The 19917-nt window shown below is 26.3% G+C and overlaps 1 protein-coding gene across 7 annotated transcripts in view; it reads left to right on the forward strand.

Moving 5' to 3' along the window:
- The window catches only part of LOC129976524 (phospholipid-transporting ATPase ABCA1-like), a 184432-nt gene that overhangs the window by 141820 nt on the left and 22695 nt on the right, over positions 1-19917 (forward strand). For 6 of the 7 annotated variants that reach the window (XM_056090138.1, XM_056090140.1, XM_056090139.1 and 3 more), the window contains 17 exons: positions 1231-1435; positions 1577-1687; positions 3315-3492; positions 3662-3793; positions 4235-4374; positions 5173-5310; positions 5760-6007; positions 6482-6596; positions 9227-9441; positions 10170-10242; positions 10700-10849; positions 12127-12156; positions 14686-14840; positions 14947-15074; positions 16810-16908; positions 17864-18103; positions 19592-19775. In XM_056090138.1, coding sequence (XP_055946113.1) covers positions 1231-1435; positions 1577-1687; positions 3315-3492; positions 3662-3793; positions 4235-4374; positions 5173-5310; positions 5760-6007; positions 6482-6596; positions 9227-9441; positions 10170-10242; positions 10700-10849; positions 12127-12156; positions 14686-14840; positions 14947-15074; positions 16810-16908; positions 17864-18103; positions 19592-19775 — 2541 coding nt within the window. The remainder of the gene's footprint in view (positions 1-1230; positions 1436-1576; positions 1688-3314; positions 3493-3661; positions 3794-4234; positions 4375-5172; positions 5311-5759; positions 6008-6481; positions 6597-9226; positions 9442-10169; positions 10243-10699; positions 10850-12126; positions 12157-14685; positions 14841-14946; positions 15075-16809; positions 16909-17863; positions 18104-19591; positions 19776-19917) is intronic. The other variant, XM_056090144.1, reaches the window with a different exon arrangement.

The following is a 19917-nucleotide window of genomic DNA, read 5'->3' on the forward strand; positions in this document are numbered from 1 at the left end:
TTTTTCTAACACTCCTACAAATGAAGATCCAAATTTAGTATAGATTGATAGGAAAAATATAAAATCCAATATATAATGAATTTCTTATTTATTAATAATTTTTAAATCATGATAAACTAATTATTTGCTTTTAAACTGTATTTTAAGCCTTTGTAATTTACTGTGTCAATCCTTTTTCTTATGAAACCATTACTTTATATAGTTCAATTTTGGAACCGTGAATTCCAGTCTGCCTCAAATTAAGGTTTTTATTTATTATCATAAATGTTGATGAGATATGTTATGTTTGCAAAGACTATAGTATTATGAGCAAGTTATCAGAATAGTGGTTTTCTTCTTATATTAGACTAATTGGCTACGGCGACTAGCTGTTAGCTTGAATCAGTGATTGTTAAAATTTTCAATTAAATATTTTATGTAATTTGCTATCAATGGTTTCTTTAGTATAGTATCTGGAAATATTAAATTTTGATAGACAAGTAATTTATGTTATTAAAATATTCTATTTATTATGGTTTGCATCTCTCTCTCTCTCTCTCTCTCTCTTTTTTTTTACCTCTTTCTTGAAATTCGAAAGTTAAATTGAAAATTAAGTGATTAATTATCAATTAATGACTAATAGCTTATTGAAACTAAATGTATTCATTGAAAATATATGGATAAAATGAAGTGTTCAGCTTTAAAATGTTGTATATAATATCAATGTGTTTCATAATTTAAATAATATCCATGAAAATAGTTGTATGTAGATTTATATGATTGAATAAAAATTCAATTCACTGTAATAAAAAAAAAATCAAAATTTTAAGGTAACACATTTTTTTTTTTTTTTTTTTTTGTGCTATAATATTTTTGGTGGTTATAGCAGCAAAAAATGTCAAAAATTTTTGATTTTTGTTTAATTAAATTTTTTAAATCATTCTAAAATACACATTTTTATCCTCCAATTTTGGTATATATGTGCCAAATTTGGTAGATCTGTGTCTATCCCATGGCATAGCAACAGACATGTGCATACATATTCATTTTTATTAACTATAGAAATAATTATAGCTTTCTTAACAATCAATAATGTTGTATTATAATTAAAATTTCAGAAAAATAGACTGAGCCGTCTGTTTCTGGTACATAAGTCATACCACCAGTTCTTTTTAATGAGATTTTATATTTATATTTACCACTGTATTTAACAGTTTTACTGTAGTAGCCCTTTTCTCACTTTATTTTTAGAGTTTATTCTCCAATGTCGCTTTTGGTTATGGATGTAGTTATATAAGTCATTATGAAGAGGAAGGTGTAGGAGCTCAGTGGTCAAATATTGCTACAAGTCCTATTCCAGGGGATGATTATAGTATGTTGAAAGTTATGTACATGCTGCTTTTTGATGGAGTAATTTATGGAATTCTGACCTGGTACATTGAAGCTGTATTTCCTGGTAAATGATTAGTTCTGTTTTCTTGGCATATAATTTTCTCAAATTGTTCCTCAAGAAAAAAATCTTTGGAAAAATATTTAAAATTTTTAACCAATGTAATATGCTTTTTTTTTAAACCTTTTATTTGTTTATTTATTATAGGTCAATATGGTGTTCCAAAACCTTGGTACTTTTTTGTTACTAAGTCATATTGGTGTGGTAAATCTGCAGGCTGCTCTGATTTTATTGATATCGAATCCACAGCGAATCATAGTAAGTATTTCTTCATAGCTTTTGGAAATTTTTTTTTGTAATTATTATTATTGTTTTTCAGTTGTTTTTTTAAAGCTGTAAATAAAGCAAATAAATTTTCTTTTTTAAAATTTATATTTTAAATGATTTCATTAAATCTCTAAATATTTAAATAAATATTAAATTTTAAAATATCTAAATATTTTTTTTTGAATCAGTCTTTTTAAGATCATGTTTACTAATTTTAAATTTTAGAGTATGTTTTGAACAAAATATTTTATCTTCAGACTAAGAAAAAAAAACAGTTTTCAAAATTAGAAATGATGTTTAAATAATATTTTAAAAAGTTATTATTCATTAGAATTTCAAATTTTATTTCTGCTAATGATTATTTGAATGTATAATTTATGAATTTTTAAGAATTACTTAACAAAATTTTATTGTTTGTACTTTTTTCCAATTCATTTATCAAAATTATAAAAGAACTAAAATGTCCTCATCAATTTTCCAAACTAGTTTTATTGAAAAGCAATCAGTATTGAAATTTGCTATTACATGATTAAATTTATATTGAGTGTATTATTTTAAGGTATATTATTATATTGAGTGTAATATTTTAAGGTTTATTGCCATAAGTTTTATTTACTTTGCCTTATGTTATAATTATGTTTAAATATTGTTAAATTTTATTTTTGATAAAAAGTTTTTTTATTGAAAATTATGTAATTTATAGATGAATATTGTCTTGCAATTTATCATTCGGTTGCACTCTATTTTATATCAATGAAACTTCTTTTCCACTTGTACTTACAATTAAATTGTCACAAAATATGCAAAAAAACATGTATTTTCTATCTGTAGTTTCCTTCAGTTGAGGTTGACTTGAAGAAAATCATTCAGGTTCCTTAGAGTAACTCATAATTTATGCAGAATGAGATAAATCCATGTTATGTTATATTTTTATGACTAAAATAATTACACATGTTATTGTATTTTTTTTCTAATACCTGTTATTTTATGATATGATTATGATGATATAACCTTTTTTTAATTTCTAGCAGGAGTTTAATAGTTGCCAAAATTAAGTTGATATATTTTATATGACCACTAATTGGCACTGTTATCCTCTTTGAATGTAAAAGTTTGACTCTTTTTTTTATTTATAGACAAAACATCTGTACAAAGATACTTTTCATGTAAATTAAATGCTGAGCTTCCTTGTATATCAGAATTCAGTGAAAATACAATTAATTTTTATATTTAACTTTTATTTATGGAAAATATAATTTTTAAAAAATTTTGATAAGGTTTTAAAAATTTATCTAGCGTTTTCCATGTTTAGTTGCACATATTTATTATGTGGCAACCATACCAATTAATAGCAACCATATCAACTATTCAAAAATTGCTGAGCATTTATCAGCTCAAAGTATAGCTTATTATTCTATTTTAATATCTTTTCCTATTAATTTTTTAAATGTTATTATAAATTTGTAAATAAGATAGTTGTTTAGCAGCAGAATTTTCTTACACATCTGCTAGTAAACAGAGTTTTTAAAACCATTGTGCATTTGTATGAAATCTCTCAAACAATTGGAGTAACATCGAATTATTTTTGGTCCTGCAATTTTTCTTCTTTCTTTTATAGGCAATAGGCAGGATTTTGAAGCTGAACCTGAGAATTTGAAATTAGGTGTGTCCATTCATCATTTGACCAAAATATACTCAAATAAGAAATTGGCAGTTGATGATTTGAGTCTAAATTTCTATGAGGGGCAAATCACATCCTTTTTGGGACATAATGGAGCTGGAAAAACAACTACTATGTAAGCTAATTATTATTATTTTTTACTCAAAATTTTGAAAAGATTTTATTTTGATAATTGCTTATTTCAAGACATGAATTACTTGTATTTCATTGTTATTATTTATTATGCATGGATTTTAGATTTCTTATTTATGAAGTGTTTTCTCACTTTTTGTTTATTAATTTAGATCAATTTTAACTGGAATGTTTCCACCAACATCTGGAACTGCAAAAATATATGGCCATGATATTCGCAGTGACATAGATTTGATACGTAGAAGTTTAGGTACTTGCCCACAGCATAATGTATTGTTTGATGAGTAAGTGTTGGTAATATTAACTATTTAGTTAACCATGTTTGTTTTGCTTTTGCTGTTGAAAAGTATCGTGAATTCCTATAGTAAATTCTTCATTCTTATCAAATGACTTTCTTAATTCAGTTATTAATTTTTTTACTTGCTTTTGGTACTTATTAGAAAGCATTTAAATAAATTGTATTTGATATAGAAAGCTATTCACTTTTATCTCTGAAGTTTTATTTTGCATTATTGCACATTTTCATTTTAAAACTGAAAAACTTCGCTATGTGCTAATTGTGCTTAATTGAGAAATGCTGATTACTTTTTAATTTTTTTTTTATTTATTTTTTGAAAATTTAAGTTGTAATTATTTTCATTTATTGAATAATATTTTATTTTTGATGTTCAATTACTTTCATTAATAATTTCAATAAACTCATATTGAACTGAATTATTTTTCAGACTTACAGTTTTGGAACATCTGTGGTTCTATGCTCGGCTGAAAGGTGCTGATGAAAAAGAGGTGATTGAAGAAGCCAATGAAATGATTAAGGACATGAATTTGTTGCCTAAGACCAATGAATTATCAAAGAACCTATCTGGTAATTTTTGAAAATTTCTGGAATATGAATTTTATTTTTTATGGGCTATCTCCTAAATGTCTATGCCTTATGATGTTTAAATATTTCATTTATTAGTAATTCAAAATATTTTTTACTTTTATTATTTATTTTTAAAATGAACTGTTCAGAAAATTAATTTTTTGTTCTTTTAATGTGATGTTTTATCAGTAAACTTACATTTAAAATTATTCTGAGATGCAAAATGCGTACGTCATATTTCGAACTGTACACTTATTGTTTCTTTGACAATTAATGTTCCTTTTTCCTCTTTACCTTCTCCTGCAATATCTATTATTAGGGGAAGAAAGTGCCTTTCTTCATAATTTTGTTTTTAATAATATATATTTTTTTGCTTTCTTAAAGCTGTTCTATTTATCAGAAAATGATATTTCATTTTCTTCTTTCAACATAAACTCATCCAAACGCCTAATCAGATGTGTAAATAATACATTTCCATATTTGAATTTATATTACTGAGGTATTAAACTGACGAGCCATCTTTTCCCCCCATTATTCCATGGACATATATCAAAATTTGAATTCACTAATTGTACTTTCTTTTTTAATTATGATAAAAAAAAATAAAGAGAGATTTATATAATAGATGACACTTTGCATATCTAAAATATCTGTTGTTATTTGTTATTTCCATTTTATTTGTCATATTTTTCTTGCATTGCTTTACTGGACATTAATTGATATTCAAATATCAGGTAGGACATTATATTATATACTTTGGAATACTTATTATCTTTACTTCTCTTTTTTTCTCCAAAGGCGGAATGCAGCGCAAATTGTCTATTGGCATAGCTTTTGTTGGAGGTTCACAAACTGTTATTTTGGATGAACCCACTGCTGGCGTGGATCCTTATGCAAGGAGATCAATTTGGGAGCTGCTGCTGAAATATAAAGCGGGTATGTGCCTAGAACCTTTTGAATTTTATTTTGTATTATTTTTCCCCATCAACGTATAGGGTGAACATAAAAAGTTAATACTGGCAAAATAATTTTTCCCTACAAATTGTAATTTAAAAAAAATTCTTTTAGCTTCACTTCTTTACTTTTTTTGTAATTCATTTTTTGGCTATGTAAGTTATGAACTTCTTGTAAATACCATATTGCACTTGATGGTGAAAATTAGATTTTTTTCCTTTTTACATAAAAGCAAAATCTCATGGCTTAAGTAATATATTGACCAAATCTAACTACAATTGTCTGTCTGAACAGATTTTGTCAATCAAGCTTTATATTTTAAGACACGCTGCATATTGCATTTTAAATCGTAAGAGTATCATAAACTATATTGCTGGCCCTAAATATTCATTTCATGTGGAGCTGAATCTGTTACTCGCTGCTTGATTTAGGTCGAACTGTCATCTTGACTACCCACCACATGGATGAAGCTGATCTCCTTGGTGATAGGATTGCAGTGATTGCTAATGGAAAACTTCGATGCTGCGGGTCTTCACTCTTTCTCAAGACCCGTTTCGGAAATGGCTACTATCTAACTCTTGTGAAATCTTGTGACTACTCCAGTCTCATGAGTCATGATCAGCGGAATAGTCGAAGTTCTTCTAGTACAATGAAAGACAATTCCACTAAAGGATCCAGTGTAAGTAACTTATTAATGTAAATTTTTAGAGTTATTTGTTTACCAATGGAAATATGATGCTTTGACATTTCCAGCAACTTTGGGGAGACCCAAGAATTATTTTTTGTGATACAAGAATTTTTTTTATTTATTTATCAGATTATTTTGTTTGCATGGGCATTGTATTCTATTGAATTCCAATTAAGAGTGACCTTTATTTAAATTCAGAATATGTCAGACGATTGATAAATCTTATTCAGAATAAGTAGAAATAGTTATTTTATTTTTACTGGATATATAAATAAAAATAGACAGGGTATAACTTTTACTATCATCTTTAGCATATTTTATCAAATAAAGTGTGTTGTTCATTAATACTTATGTTTCTGATTGCCATATTTTTAAATTCTAGGGAAGTATGAAAAAAATACAAAGTAAATTTTAAAGTTAATCATTTAAAAGTTTAATTATCTTCTTATATTCCTTTTTCTTTAGGAAATAACAGATGAAGGAGTTGCAGATATGTCAGCCACAGATTCAAAATCAGATTTATCTGAAAATAATGTTCTTTCTGAAAATGGACCAAATTCAGCATCCAATTCTCCTTGGGGTAAGCATTCATTTTTCTTTTTAGTTAGCTTCTTTTGCTTAGATTTACAGTTACATGACAGAGAGTTTGAAAAAAAGTATTGCATTTTTATTAATACTATTATTATTATTATTTTCCTATTTTAGGCAGTACTTTAATCAGTGACAAATTTAGACATTTTGCCACCCAAATTATTTGTCATTATGAAGCATCCTCTTTCAATAAATTGGCCAATTTAATTTAATATTTTGAGTCTTTTTTTTAATTTATTCAGCATGATAATGATTTATTTTCGTTTTCTTGTTATTTAAGTGACTTTATGAAAATTTATATGTTACATTTATTTATTAGGTTTTATGATTGTGCAGCATTTACTTTCATACAAATTATTTGCTTAGTGTTTGTAAATACTTTAATAACAAAGGGAACTTAATGAAACTCATAGAAACCTAACCAATTTTACTTGGAAAAGTGTAAATATTATTTTAATATTTTATTGTTCTTAGAATTTTGTATTTAATTGATTTATTTAACAATTAGGTTAATAATTTCTTTTAAATGACATACCTGCAATTCCTCTTCAGCTTAGAATCCTACTCTGTTAGCACAAAATATTGTATTATATCACTATGATATTCGATATTTTGAATACAGGATAATACCATGAAGATATGGCATTTTGTACTAATAGTGTAACCATCTGTCTAGTCGAAAATCCAGCATGTGATCTAATTTACTGATAAAATTGTTTTTCTAAAACTATTTTCCTTTTATAAATTGACTAAATCAGTTAGTTTCTTACTACAACTGAATATTATTTTTCCCTCTATATAAAATCGCATATGTAAGTAAAAAATCCATGTACATTTTTACAAAAAATTTTTTTTTCAATATCCAGTTTTCAAATTATTAAGAAATTTTTCAACATTCAGTCTGCAAATTACTAAGAAATTTTATTCATTCAATATTCTCGCTTTCTTAAAATTAAATAAAATATTACATGGTATCCAATTGGTCACTTTTAGAATCAATCCCATTGTGAGTGAACCTATAAATTTCCACAGAGTTGGCGGCCGACCGGGAATCGGCAGGGAATTCCGGAAGGTCGAGAAAAGTCAGGGAAATTTATTATAAAGCTGGAATATTTTTTATAAATCGGTAATTTTTATGGGAAATGATATTTTACTGGGGGGGGAGGGTTATAAGTAGAATGAAACATCATTGACAGCTAATAAAAATCAAACTTTTACTGATTGACTAAAACAGACTATGGGAAAGAAAGATTAACCACCATATCTAAATTATTTCATTTCATATATGTATAAATATATAATATTTCATATTTCAGCCAAAAGTTTTTGTTTCCTTTTTTTCAGAACGTCAAGTTATCGACATAATTAGTGATAATAGTTTTGCGTACTCGGGAAAAAAGCAACTTAACTAAATACAAATACCCAGTTCTGTTATCGTTATGATTTTAAGCTTTAGTGTTTCTCTTTGATTTAAAAATATATATATGGAGTTATTCCACTTCCCCCTCCCTTCTTCATTCCTTCGAACATCAAATCGGCCTTACCATGTGTTACAAAAGCGAAAATATGAAGTTTGGATATTAATATTCAAAACTGGATGTAAAATATTGGCCTATTATTATAATTTCGAAACAATTTATTTTAATTAAATAAATATTTTACAATAATTATTTTTTCTCCTCTAATCGAAGGTCTTTTTGTTGAATTATAACGTATCGGACGTTATTATTAATATTTACTTAAAACATTTTTTTGTTTATTTTTAAACATTATGCATACAAACTTCTTCGTATCGATTAATGTTATGGACTTTATTTTTAATATTTTCTTTCAACATTATTTTTATTTTGTATTTGATGTTGCATTTTTATTGTTAGTGGATTAATATTTGTTTTAAACCGGATTTTAGTAGGTAATTTTGATTTGAGTGTTTGTGAACATTATAGATACAGGAGATCCCACTGCTGGGAAACAAAACTTTTAATGTTAACTACATATTTAAATCTAAACTGCACAACAAATAATAATGTTTATTTATTTACTCTGGTAATCTTATAGGAAATATCGTTAATTGGATAGAATAACAGTCCATTTAAAGGGCACATCTACTAGTTATAGAAATAAAGATCCTGTTATAAAGTAGTAGATTCCAAAATATAGCTGCGTTAAAATATATAAGAATGGTCGATTTCTCGAATGATTGAGTCTGAATTTACAACATAAAAATCAAGTGATGATTAACCCCTTCACGGTTTTTTTTTTTTTTTTTTACTATAGAATTAGATTAAGCCTTCAATTCTGGGAATGTTTTGTCGTTTAGATTCAATTGAAAATTTATAAAGAATACTTGAGATTTTATTTATTCTATGCAATTATAGCATTATAACACTTATGAACAGCTTAATTGTTGTTTAAAAGAGGCAAAATAAGATAAATCGATACATACATACAGGCAAGCCGATTAAGGGGTTTCAATAATAATAAAAAAATGCATTAAAAGAAGCGTCTCTGTTTAATAGGTCAGGGTTTTTGCTATTAATTAGTTAAGTTAAAGAATCCATTGTTAAAGGTGTTATTTGCTAAGAAAATATTAAATGCACTTTTGCTTTTTCATTGTAGGTGGCTTGTGCCTTATATCCCAAGTAACAAAGTTCATCCACACATATGTGGTTGATGCTCGCCTCGTTGAAGATGTGGGATCTGAGGTGTCCTACCTCATTCCTTTCTCTTCACAGAGATCTGGAGAACTGCAAAAACTGTTCAAAGCACTTGATGGACACTTGGATGATTTGCATATTAGCAGTTATGGCATATCAGACACTTCTCTGGAAGAGGTTGGATATTATTGATTTTTATACATTAATAACTATAATTATTTCCTCAAGAATAAGCGCAGAAATTGTTGATGTTTTTGAAATTTTGTTTCCAACCTGATATTCTCCCCCCCCCATTGATAAATTTGTCATAGCCTATTCTTAACAAATTTCCTTCGATCTTTTAAACTTATTTTCATTTTTATATTATTTCTGATAAGTTCCCTCAAAAATTAACTTTAGTTCTATGAAACTTCTCTATTGTCTTACTTCTTCCACAAATAGTAACGTTAATGAATTAAAGTTGTGTATCCTTTGCATAAATATATTGAAAAATATTTCTGAATTCACATTTGTAAGCTCTTCCTCGTTTAATAACTGCCTTCTGAATCATGTTCTATTACCTACAGTTCTTCACTTTTTCGCACTCAAAGTGGATTTTTCTCATTTTGAAAGATATTCTGATATATTTTCAATAAATTAAAATATAGAACATTAATGTTTTTGCCCCAAGCGAACTTTCCATTATCTTCAATCACTTATTAAAAATTCTACTTCATCATCATACCTTCACTATATCTTCCATCAACTATTTAAAAGATCTTTTTTGTATTCTACAGTAAAATTTCTTAATAGAATCAGAATAGAAATAATTTTATGTGAAAATAATCGTCTTCAATTTTTTCCAAGTGTTTAGCATAATTAGTTTACTTAATGAGTTTTCTAAATTTTGTTTTTATATTTTCAAGGTATTTTTGAAAGTTACTGGTGCTGCTGGAACTGTTGCTGACACAGAGGATAGTCCAATCCATTCTCCAGAAGGTAAGTCTTTGCAATAATAACTGATTAAAATATTATACTGCTAACTGCTTATGAATTGCTGATTTTTCTGCAGTGTTTTCGTATTAATGTTCAACTAGAAATAATTACTGTCCTTTTTTTTTCTCCCCCCGTTTCCCAATTCCACTAAGAGTCACTATTTGATGTTGAAGAATCCTTAATGTAGTAAAATACCGAATAAATATTTAGTATGAAGAAGAATAAAAACAAAATAAATTATTAATATCCTTATTTTTTCTCTTTATACTAAAGATCTAAGATCTGAATTAAATTAAACATAGTGATTTATTTATCATTTTTAACAAAAATTTTTATTGAATAATTAAAACTTCTAGTAATGCATTTTTATAAATGAATAATAATAATAAAATAATTATACAATTTAGAAGAAATGTATAATTGATTTTCTTAAAATAATGATTTTTCTTTTATTTTAAAGATGAACTTATAGATGATCAAGATAAAGCAAAGAACAGATGGTTCAGCTTACGCAATACTTTGATGCGTTTAAAACTGCACAGCATTGCAAGGTTCTTTGGTAAAGATGTCAGTGGTAAAAATATAAGTCCTGATAACCCAGAGGAAACAGGTAAAATGTTTTCAATTAATTGGTTTCAATTTTATCATTGCATTGCTCATTGAAATTTAGCGATTATGCCATTATTTGCTGTAGTATTTCAATTGTTATTTTTTGCAGTTCTTATTTGCTTTTAATGAATGCATAACACAAAAAAAACATTCTTTCTAATTAGGATTATAAAAAATTATTATCGTATTTTATAACTAAAAATGATGTACATCTTTATTACCATTACCAAGTAACTGGGATATTTTTAACTGAAAAAGTAAATTTTACCAAACATAAATTCTTGTAAAAAAATTATTGATTTTTTGTATTGGTATTTGAAATAAGAAATAAACTGTACCCCATCTTTTGCAATGAATACCTCCATATTTTATATTATGCAAGAAACTTTATTTATTCTTGTCTATATTTTTAATCTTAATGCATTGAAAGAGGTGGAACATTCTTGGTTTGATGTATATTTTTTTTAAAAATATTTTCAGCTTGTATTAGTTATGTCTTTTGTTTTGTAAATTTTCCTTCCTGTTGAATGTGTTCTTTCAAGAGTAAAATTGTTTAATATTGTTGTCCCTGTAAATATTGTTTTTGTTTTGAATTTTGTAAATTTTTATTCATGTACATATTTTTGAATTTGAAAAAAAAAATGACCCATAATTTATAACTATTCTAGAAAATTTGTAAGGCATTATTTTATTTCGTATATTTTGATCTTTTTTTTTTTTGCCGACATTAGAATGCTCCTAAATAAATATTCACTGTTATGTTAAAACCAAACTTGAAAATCGAGCTTATATGAAAAAAAAACCAAACAATTAAAGAAATAATATCATTCTAAACTACTTTACTTAAATTTTGATTTGATCAAAATTTCTGTTGAATTTGCTTTTTAAATAAGGCTAAATTTTATAAATTTGAATTTCAGTTTTTGCCATTATTTTTTCACGTTATTTTATTTTGAATCAATAAAGATTTTCTAAAGAGTAGCATTTTTTTTTCTTTTAGATATTTATTCCTTCTGAAGTCTTTAATATTACGCATGAGTTATCTGCTATTTAAAATTTAAAATTCCAAAATCATTCATGCATGACAATTACGGTAGTTCAGTTGACTTTTTTCTGCTATACTTTTTAACTACATATAAAAATTAGTTTTTATTGTATATTATTATGTGTTAGTTTGTTGTCAGTGCTTCTTTTTTGTTATTTTTGTTAGAAAGCTTATTGTCACTGTGTTAGAAAGCTTGTAGCACTAATGCGTTCATGTCCTTTACATTGTTGCAGCTGTAAGGGAAAGTCTCACGGGAGGAATTGGTAAGTTGAAATGTATCCCTCCTACCTCTACCCTGTCTTCCTTTTGGCCCTTTTGCCTACTTCCTTTTGTGGCTTAACTAATACCATTTGTTGATACTCCTAAGAAAACTCTGAAATTGCTTGGCACCACTGTCATACCTTTGTGCATCTCTCTCCTTTGGTGTTGTGGGTGTTTCTGAATGTACAAACAATTATAATGCACTCAGTGGCGACTTTTTGAGTTTTTATTATATACACTTTTAGTATTTATATGTGAAAAAGTGCGCTGCAAAATTAATTATATATTTGCAAGTAATTGACATTTAAGGACTTCTTTACCTGAGAAAAACTAAATTTCTAAATAATCCAATAAAGTTGAAGTGTTTGATGAAAATCTTTTCTTTAAATGTAGCCTTTTGAGAATGCATTTCTTATGCATCAGGATTAGCACTTTAAATTTTTATTAATAAAAGGAAAACAGTTTTTTTTTTTTTAGCTGTGCTGTCTGGATATTAGAAGACATTTTATCCATTTCCTTAGTCTATTATCTGTTTGGGGACAAAATAAATCTTCAGTTTTAAAACTCATATTTTAATAATATTTTTTTTAGTACCCTTGTGTTTTGTACTGATTAAGTATATATGTTTTCTGATGCATTTTTATTTGGTCTACTTCATATTTTCTTTATTTATCTTGACCTAATGAGGGGCCACAAAAATTTTGATTGCTCATTCAATTTCAATTTTTTCGTTTTTGATTGCTCATTCAATATTTTCAAGTTTTTTCGTGAAGTATGCATCAGAATCGTTTCATTAAATTTTCCAAATAAGTGTATTAGTTGAATTTATTTTGTTTATTAGTGGTTAATGGTTGTCTTAATTATATGTTTTCCTTATTAATATCTACATTTGATGGACAGAATATGTTTTGGAGTCAAAATAGTGCTGTGAATGAAAAAGTTTAATAACCCCTTTGTTCTATTTAGTAAGATATAATTTTCACTGCAGGAATCCCAAATTTCAATTAGTGATGTCATTTTTACATTTGACATTTTTTATTACATGCTCAACTAAGCCCTGAATTTTTTTTTAAACAGCATTTTCATTTCAAATCGATTTTATTTTAGAGATATAATACTTTATTTGATATAAAACAACTTTGTTTATGAAAATTAAATAAAAGTTTATGACTTTTCCACTTTTATTTGATTTATGAGTGCTGATCTATTCTATTGTTGCTGTTACCACTTTAAAACAAATCTCAGCAAAAGAAATCGGTTACCTTTACATTCACTTAAATTGCTCAAATGTTCATTGCTCACATTCCAGGTAATATATTTATTATTTTTTAATATACCATCTAATTATGATGTATTTTTGAGAATCAGCATTTTGTGGGTGGAAGTATCTCTCAAAGTAGTCACTAAGTGTAATTTTTTTTATTTCACTTAATACTTGTTTCTGTCTCAATCTAATCCTCTCTTGTTTGATTGCACTTGATGTTAAATTATTCAAATTAAAATGCATTATTTCCTATTACCATGACTTTGTAAAATGTGTATGTACTTGCATTTCTAAAATCAATTACAGTTAAATCATTGCAATAAATAAAATGATTTTTTTTTTTTTTTTACTATTCTTACATCTATGAATAGCATTCAAAAATTGATTCCCCCCCCCCCCTTGGATTCTGCTGTAATTAGTTTTAGTTTCGAAATTCTGATATTCATCGCATAATGAAAAGATAAAGAAATCAAGAATAAGAAAAAGAAATCAAATGCATTGAATTTAAAATTGCTTCCCTGCTTTATTTACGTCATTTGCTTTATGTGATGCATAATTTTAGAGAGGGTTCTGTCAACCTAGGTGTCATCTTCTCCTTATGATTGCAGTCTTCAAGCAGCTGTAAAATAGAGTGATTTTCTATGTAAACTGAATTAAATACGGATTCGGCACAATCAATGAATTTTGATATTTATTGCAAATATGTTTCATTAACATATATGGCCGAAAAATTCATAATGAAATATTTTTGCATTCAGAAAGGAAAGATAAATATTTTAATTAATTTCTGAAATTAGTGGAATCATTTATACTTTATGGTTGCAGTAAAACCTTAATGAAAGATAAAGATCATTGACAAAAATGGATAATAGTCCTTAGGAAGATCATATTTTATATATATTCTTTCAAAATATGAATGAAGTAGATTAATTATGTAATTCATTCAAGGGTGATGTCGGCATTAATTTTACAAAATAAAATTATAAATGCCTTTTATAGAAAGGAATTGCACCCAAAACTTCCTATATTTTTATCTGAAAGAATATCTAGTCTGTGACTATAGTTATTGATATAATTTTTTTTTCTAGAGTTGAATTTTAACAATATTATATAAAATTGATTACTCTTTAAATAATTTTCTAATTTATAAATATGCCAGCAAAATATATATAGTTCATTTTAATTTTCAGTGAATTGAATTTTAATTATTTATATACTTCTTAATATATTATTAATTGAATTATAAATTGTGTTGCTTAATTTTCAGGTCGGGACAGCATTCAGCATGTTGATCTTCCACCATTCCCAGAACTCTCGGACAAGCGTATCCAAGGTGCCAAGTTGATTCATCGACAGATGGTTGCTTATCACTTGCGTCGTTTCCATCACTCCCGTAGAAATATCAAAGGATTGTTTTGTGAGGTATGTTATTTTGTTATTATTATTATTTTGGACTGTTTTATATTTCAAAAAGCTCTAAGCATATTATATTTTTATCGATTTTCATTCAATGATAATTATTTTTTAGATTGTTATGCCAGCTGGCTTCATCTGTCTTGCCCTCATATTGGCCCTGTTTATTCCTCCTCTAGTTGAAGAACCTCCTCTTGAGCTGCAACCATGGATTTATGGCCCTCCAAATAATATATTTTTCAGGTATTACTGATTATTGAATTACAACAATTTCATTTGTATGCTCTTTATATAATTTAATATTAAAAAAAAAATCTTATCAGCAAGCTGGAAAGCAAATATTCCTTAGGATCTAAGTAAATGGTTTATCAAATTTCTTTGTCTAAAGAGGCCAAAAACAATGAAGTATTGCATATTGAAGCAATAAAAAATAATGACTTTATTGTTGCAGCATAATTCAGCATTTATTGTAAAATAACTATTATTAAGGTAACAAATATTATAAAAATGAAATTTGCTTCGAAATTCAAAAATAAAAGCTTTGTAGTTTTTAAGTAAATCCTGAAAGACCGTATCAGCTTGCAACAGTCTAATCCTAATGGTTAAAGAGATTTTCGCTTTTAGGTATATTGTCATGAAGAAAATACTATAGGATATTGTCATTAGAAAATAACTTTAATATAGGAACATTTAATAAACTTTTGAACTGAGAGTGGTTTTGGTTCTAGGTATCATAATCCATGACAGTCTGTAAAAAATTTCCTAAAATCAGAACTTCTGCAATAGGTCGTCTTTCTACAGGGAATTATATCTAAAAAATATTTTGAATTTGAATATATCAGCACAAATCTTAACTTAGATTACTAATTAGAAAAGATGCATACTTTTAACACAGGATTTTGATTAAGGAAAAAAAAAATGCCTTCGCCTGTTAAGTGACTTGGAGATTAATTTTCTGTGTTCATTGAGCCATTGGTTTTGCTTTCATATTGTTTGAATTTTATTTATAATTGCTTGAAATGAATATATTAAACCTTTTTTAAATTGCTTGAAATCAATTAACCAAAAATGTTGTGATATTCTTTGAAACTATGCCCATTTTCAATGAAATATAAAAAATTTAAATATAGTTTTTTAGGAATTGAATAAAATTGGCAAATACATACAAAAAGAATGCATACTAAGCTGAATTTGAAACATCAGATTACAAAATTGTTGAGAAACTGAACTTCATTCTGTAGCAGAAACAATCAATATAATATACACACAAGGAAAATAAGCAATAACTCAAATTCATAAATTGTATTATTGTTAGGCATTAAACTTTTTACCATTTTTTAAATAATCTGATGATTTGTTGTTATAAGTATGACATCCAACCCTCAGATGGATTACAGTTCTATTCATAACATATGTGGATTTAACAGAAGATAGAAAATACAATTATCTGTTTGATAGTTTTGATCAGGAATTGTATTACTATTCAGTTCCCCCCCCCCCCTTCATTAGCAATCAATCTGTTAATCACACATAGGGTGGAAGAAAGGTAGAAGATAAAAAAGTAAAATTAACTGCTTAATTATTAAATAAGAAATTGTGAGAATGAGTTAGGAGAATGAAATGCTGACATGGCTGATTTAAGAGCAATAATTCTGCTGAAACAGGACCTTTACCATTCCTAATGAAGAAGTTAATTTTAAATATTAAAAAGCACAAATTTTTGGAATTTATTTTTGTTTAATAAATTTTGGATAAGAATTCCATCTATTCTTCATTTTTGATCCCATTTTTCATTTATTTAATTCAGTATAAATTAATTATTATTTATTTATAAAAAGAAAGCTTATGTTTTCTGAATTTAAAATGTAGATTTTAATTACAAACTTCATTTTCTATAAAATTGTAACTACGTTTTCATTTGTTTGAAACTTTCCTTTAAAAACTAAATAAGATAATGTTTGGTAATTTGTTTTTCTAGTAATGATGATCCTCGAAGTCCATTAACACAGAAATATGTGGATTCACTGCTATCTCCAGTAAGCATGGGAACTCGTTGTGTGAAAGGTCATCCTCTTGAGTAAGTTACATTTATTTGACGTCTTAAAACTATCTTTATTAAAAAATCATTTTATTTTTACACTGCTGGTTTTTCTGTTTCATCAAAATTTATATTAAACTATGTTAGTAAATGTAAGGTATTCGAATAAAAAATTTGAAAAATTAATTTGCCACTTAAGATTTTTTTTAACCAAAAAATTTATATCTTCAAGCAAAACATATTGTATTAAATTATTCAAATATTAAATGAAAAATACAAAAGTGGTTGTGACATATAAGATCCTGCAATATAAGGTTTTGATGCAAATAATTTTTATTTTTATTTTATTGTAACTGAAGGATTTTTTCCATTTTTAAAATTTTAATTCATCCTTCACAAAATACATTCCATAACATAGGTTTAACATTACATTTCTTGCTTCATTCTTCTGCTTAACTGTTTGCAACTTGACTATTGTTAAAATCTAGAAAACAATTTTTCAATATAACTTAAAAATAGTACCAAAAATTTTATTGGCATACCTATAAAGTTTCAAAAGAAACGCTGAAGTTCAATTACGTGAATATTAAAATTGAATTTAATTCTTTTTGGGGCATAAATTTCTGGTAAATATTTGAATGCTTTTTTAAAATAAATGTATTCAAAGATTTGTATTGCTGATGTTTTAAATTCATGGAAATAAAATTTGCCTTTTTATCTTTATAAATAAGAATAGAATTATCATTTTGTCAAAAAAAAAAAATCACTACAAATTCATGTCATTTTATTTGTTTAGGTTAATTAATTGTGTTTACTTTGGAATTATCTAAAATAAGGGGTTTAAAAGTAAATTATGTATTCAAATAATAATATAAATTGTTTTTTTGCAATAAAATAAAGTGCTACTAAAAGAAATCTATCAAAGTATTTTAAATCAATCTGGTTATATCCATCTGACTTGAAATTTAAAATTTTCTTTATATTTCTTCTGCAGAGGTTTGCCTTGTGAACCTGTGAAGTTCAATCGGTCTTTTTTAATTGGTGATGGTGAAGAAGATAAATCTCATCTCGTACCATGTGACTGCTCAATTGGCACACAAACATGCTCAGCAGAAGCTCTGGGGAAGACACCACCTCATGTTGCTATAAGCAGTGCAGATGTGGTTTATAATATGACTGGGAGGAACATATCAGACTGGCTCATGAAAACCAGAAAAGCATTTTATAAGCAAAGGTATCTGCTTTTTTTATAAACCATAATACATTCTTTATAATTATTATCAAATACTAAAAATCTCTTATCTAATCAACTACAATTGAGATCTCTTTTGAATGCATTTTCTTGCATATGAACAATATATTTCTAAAATATGGCATTTATTATTCTAATTATATTTCTTTATAATAAAATGTTATGTAAATTGTATTATATAAAAGAAAGCAATCAAGAAATTGTTAGCCATTTCTTGTTTCAAAATTTGATGATTCTACTGATTTAGCAACAAAAATTGGCACCTGGAGAAAGGTATTATATTCTGGCTGCTTTACTTGTCTAGTGGTAAAATGTGTAGTGACCCTCACCTTCCCCACTGTTTAATTTTGCTGCACTCCTGAATGCTAAACGAAAACCCTTCTACCCTACCCCATCCACTTGCTCCATATTGTTGTGCCTTTGGATGATTCATTTTTTAAAACTATCTAAAATTTTTATTGATTATTTGATATTAAAGAGAACATGCCTCTTTTCTTAGAATCTGTACATTTTTCATCTTTGAAGCATATGTAACTTGGCAATTTCAAAAACATTTGAGTTAACTAAAACTAATTTTTTCGATCCTGAAAAGAGTATTTATTATAAACACTATATTCTTAACTTCATATTTGTATTTTTTTAATGAAGAGAAATGTTACAAATTATATTTTTAAATTATTGCAAGATTGAAATAATTAGCTATAATTTATAGTGCAGGAAAAGATGATTTAGAAATATTTTTTGCACTGTATTTTATTTTAAATTTAATATAAGGTATTTTAAAGTTAACATAATTAAATCTCTCTGCTTGGTTTTATTAAATTAACCTTAAAATTTAGTCTGAAATAAGCAAATATATAGTATTTTAAAATGTTTTAATAGTTATTTATGTGATACCTATAGTTCAAAGTCAGATTGAAATACAACAAAACAAAACAAAAATAAATCATTTTTATTCCAGGCACTTTACTGTTTTTGCAATAAGCTTTTGCTTCAGAAATGAAGCAAATTAAAACATTTTTAAGCTTTGGTGCATGCATGAAAAGTTTATTTGTTTATTGTTTTAAAGAGTTTGGAAGTTAAAAGGATTTTTAAAAAGTTGAAATTAGCACGGTTAAAGGGAAAAGCTATTCTTAACAGTATTAGATACAAGCAAAATAAAATATTTCTTTCAAAACATATACATGTCATTTCTAATTTTTTTAGAAAAATATTTTTTTAAAAAATCCTTTAAATTATTCCATAAGTATATTTGTTAGGATTTATTTGGATTACGATTATAATTTATGATTAAATATTAGGATTAGTTATATTTTATTCAATATACATTCTCATTTTTTAAAAAATTATTTCAAATTTAATTTTATTAGTTTGTATATTATGCATATTGCTCTTTATTAATATGACACAAATAAATATTCTTTGCATGTGTTAACTAATATCTAATTAGTCTTTATTTTATAATTTTAGATATGGAGGTTTTACATTTGGACTGAAAAATCCACTGGCTTCGTTTAACTTCACTTTTATACATTACATGGTGAAAAAATTTGCTGGAAGAGTATTAAGCAAGGATCAATTGATGCCAATTCATGATAAAATTATTGATTTAGAGACCAAAATGAAGAGCTTGGAAGTATTTGACAATATAAAGGTAAGCTATGAAACATTTTTTCAGGCATTATATTGATAAGAAAATATGTTATTGAGCTCTGCCCAACTTTGATAGAATTTAAACTAATATAAGCATTCAAAAATGTTTCCAAAATTCATTCTGTGTTCTGCCACATTATAAT

Source organism: Argiope bruennichi, chromosome 7 (assembly GCF_947563725.1).
Source record: "Argiope bruennichi chromosome 7, qqArgBrue1.1, whole genome shotgun sequence".
Taxonomy (NCBI): Eukaryota; Metazoa; Arthropoda; class Arachnida; order Araneae; family Araneidae; genus Argiope; species Argiope bruennichi.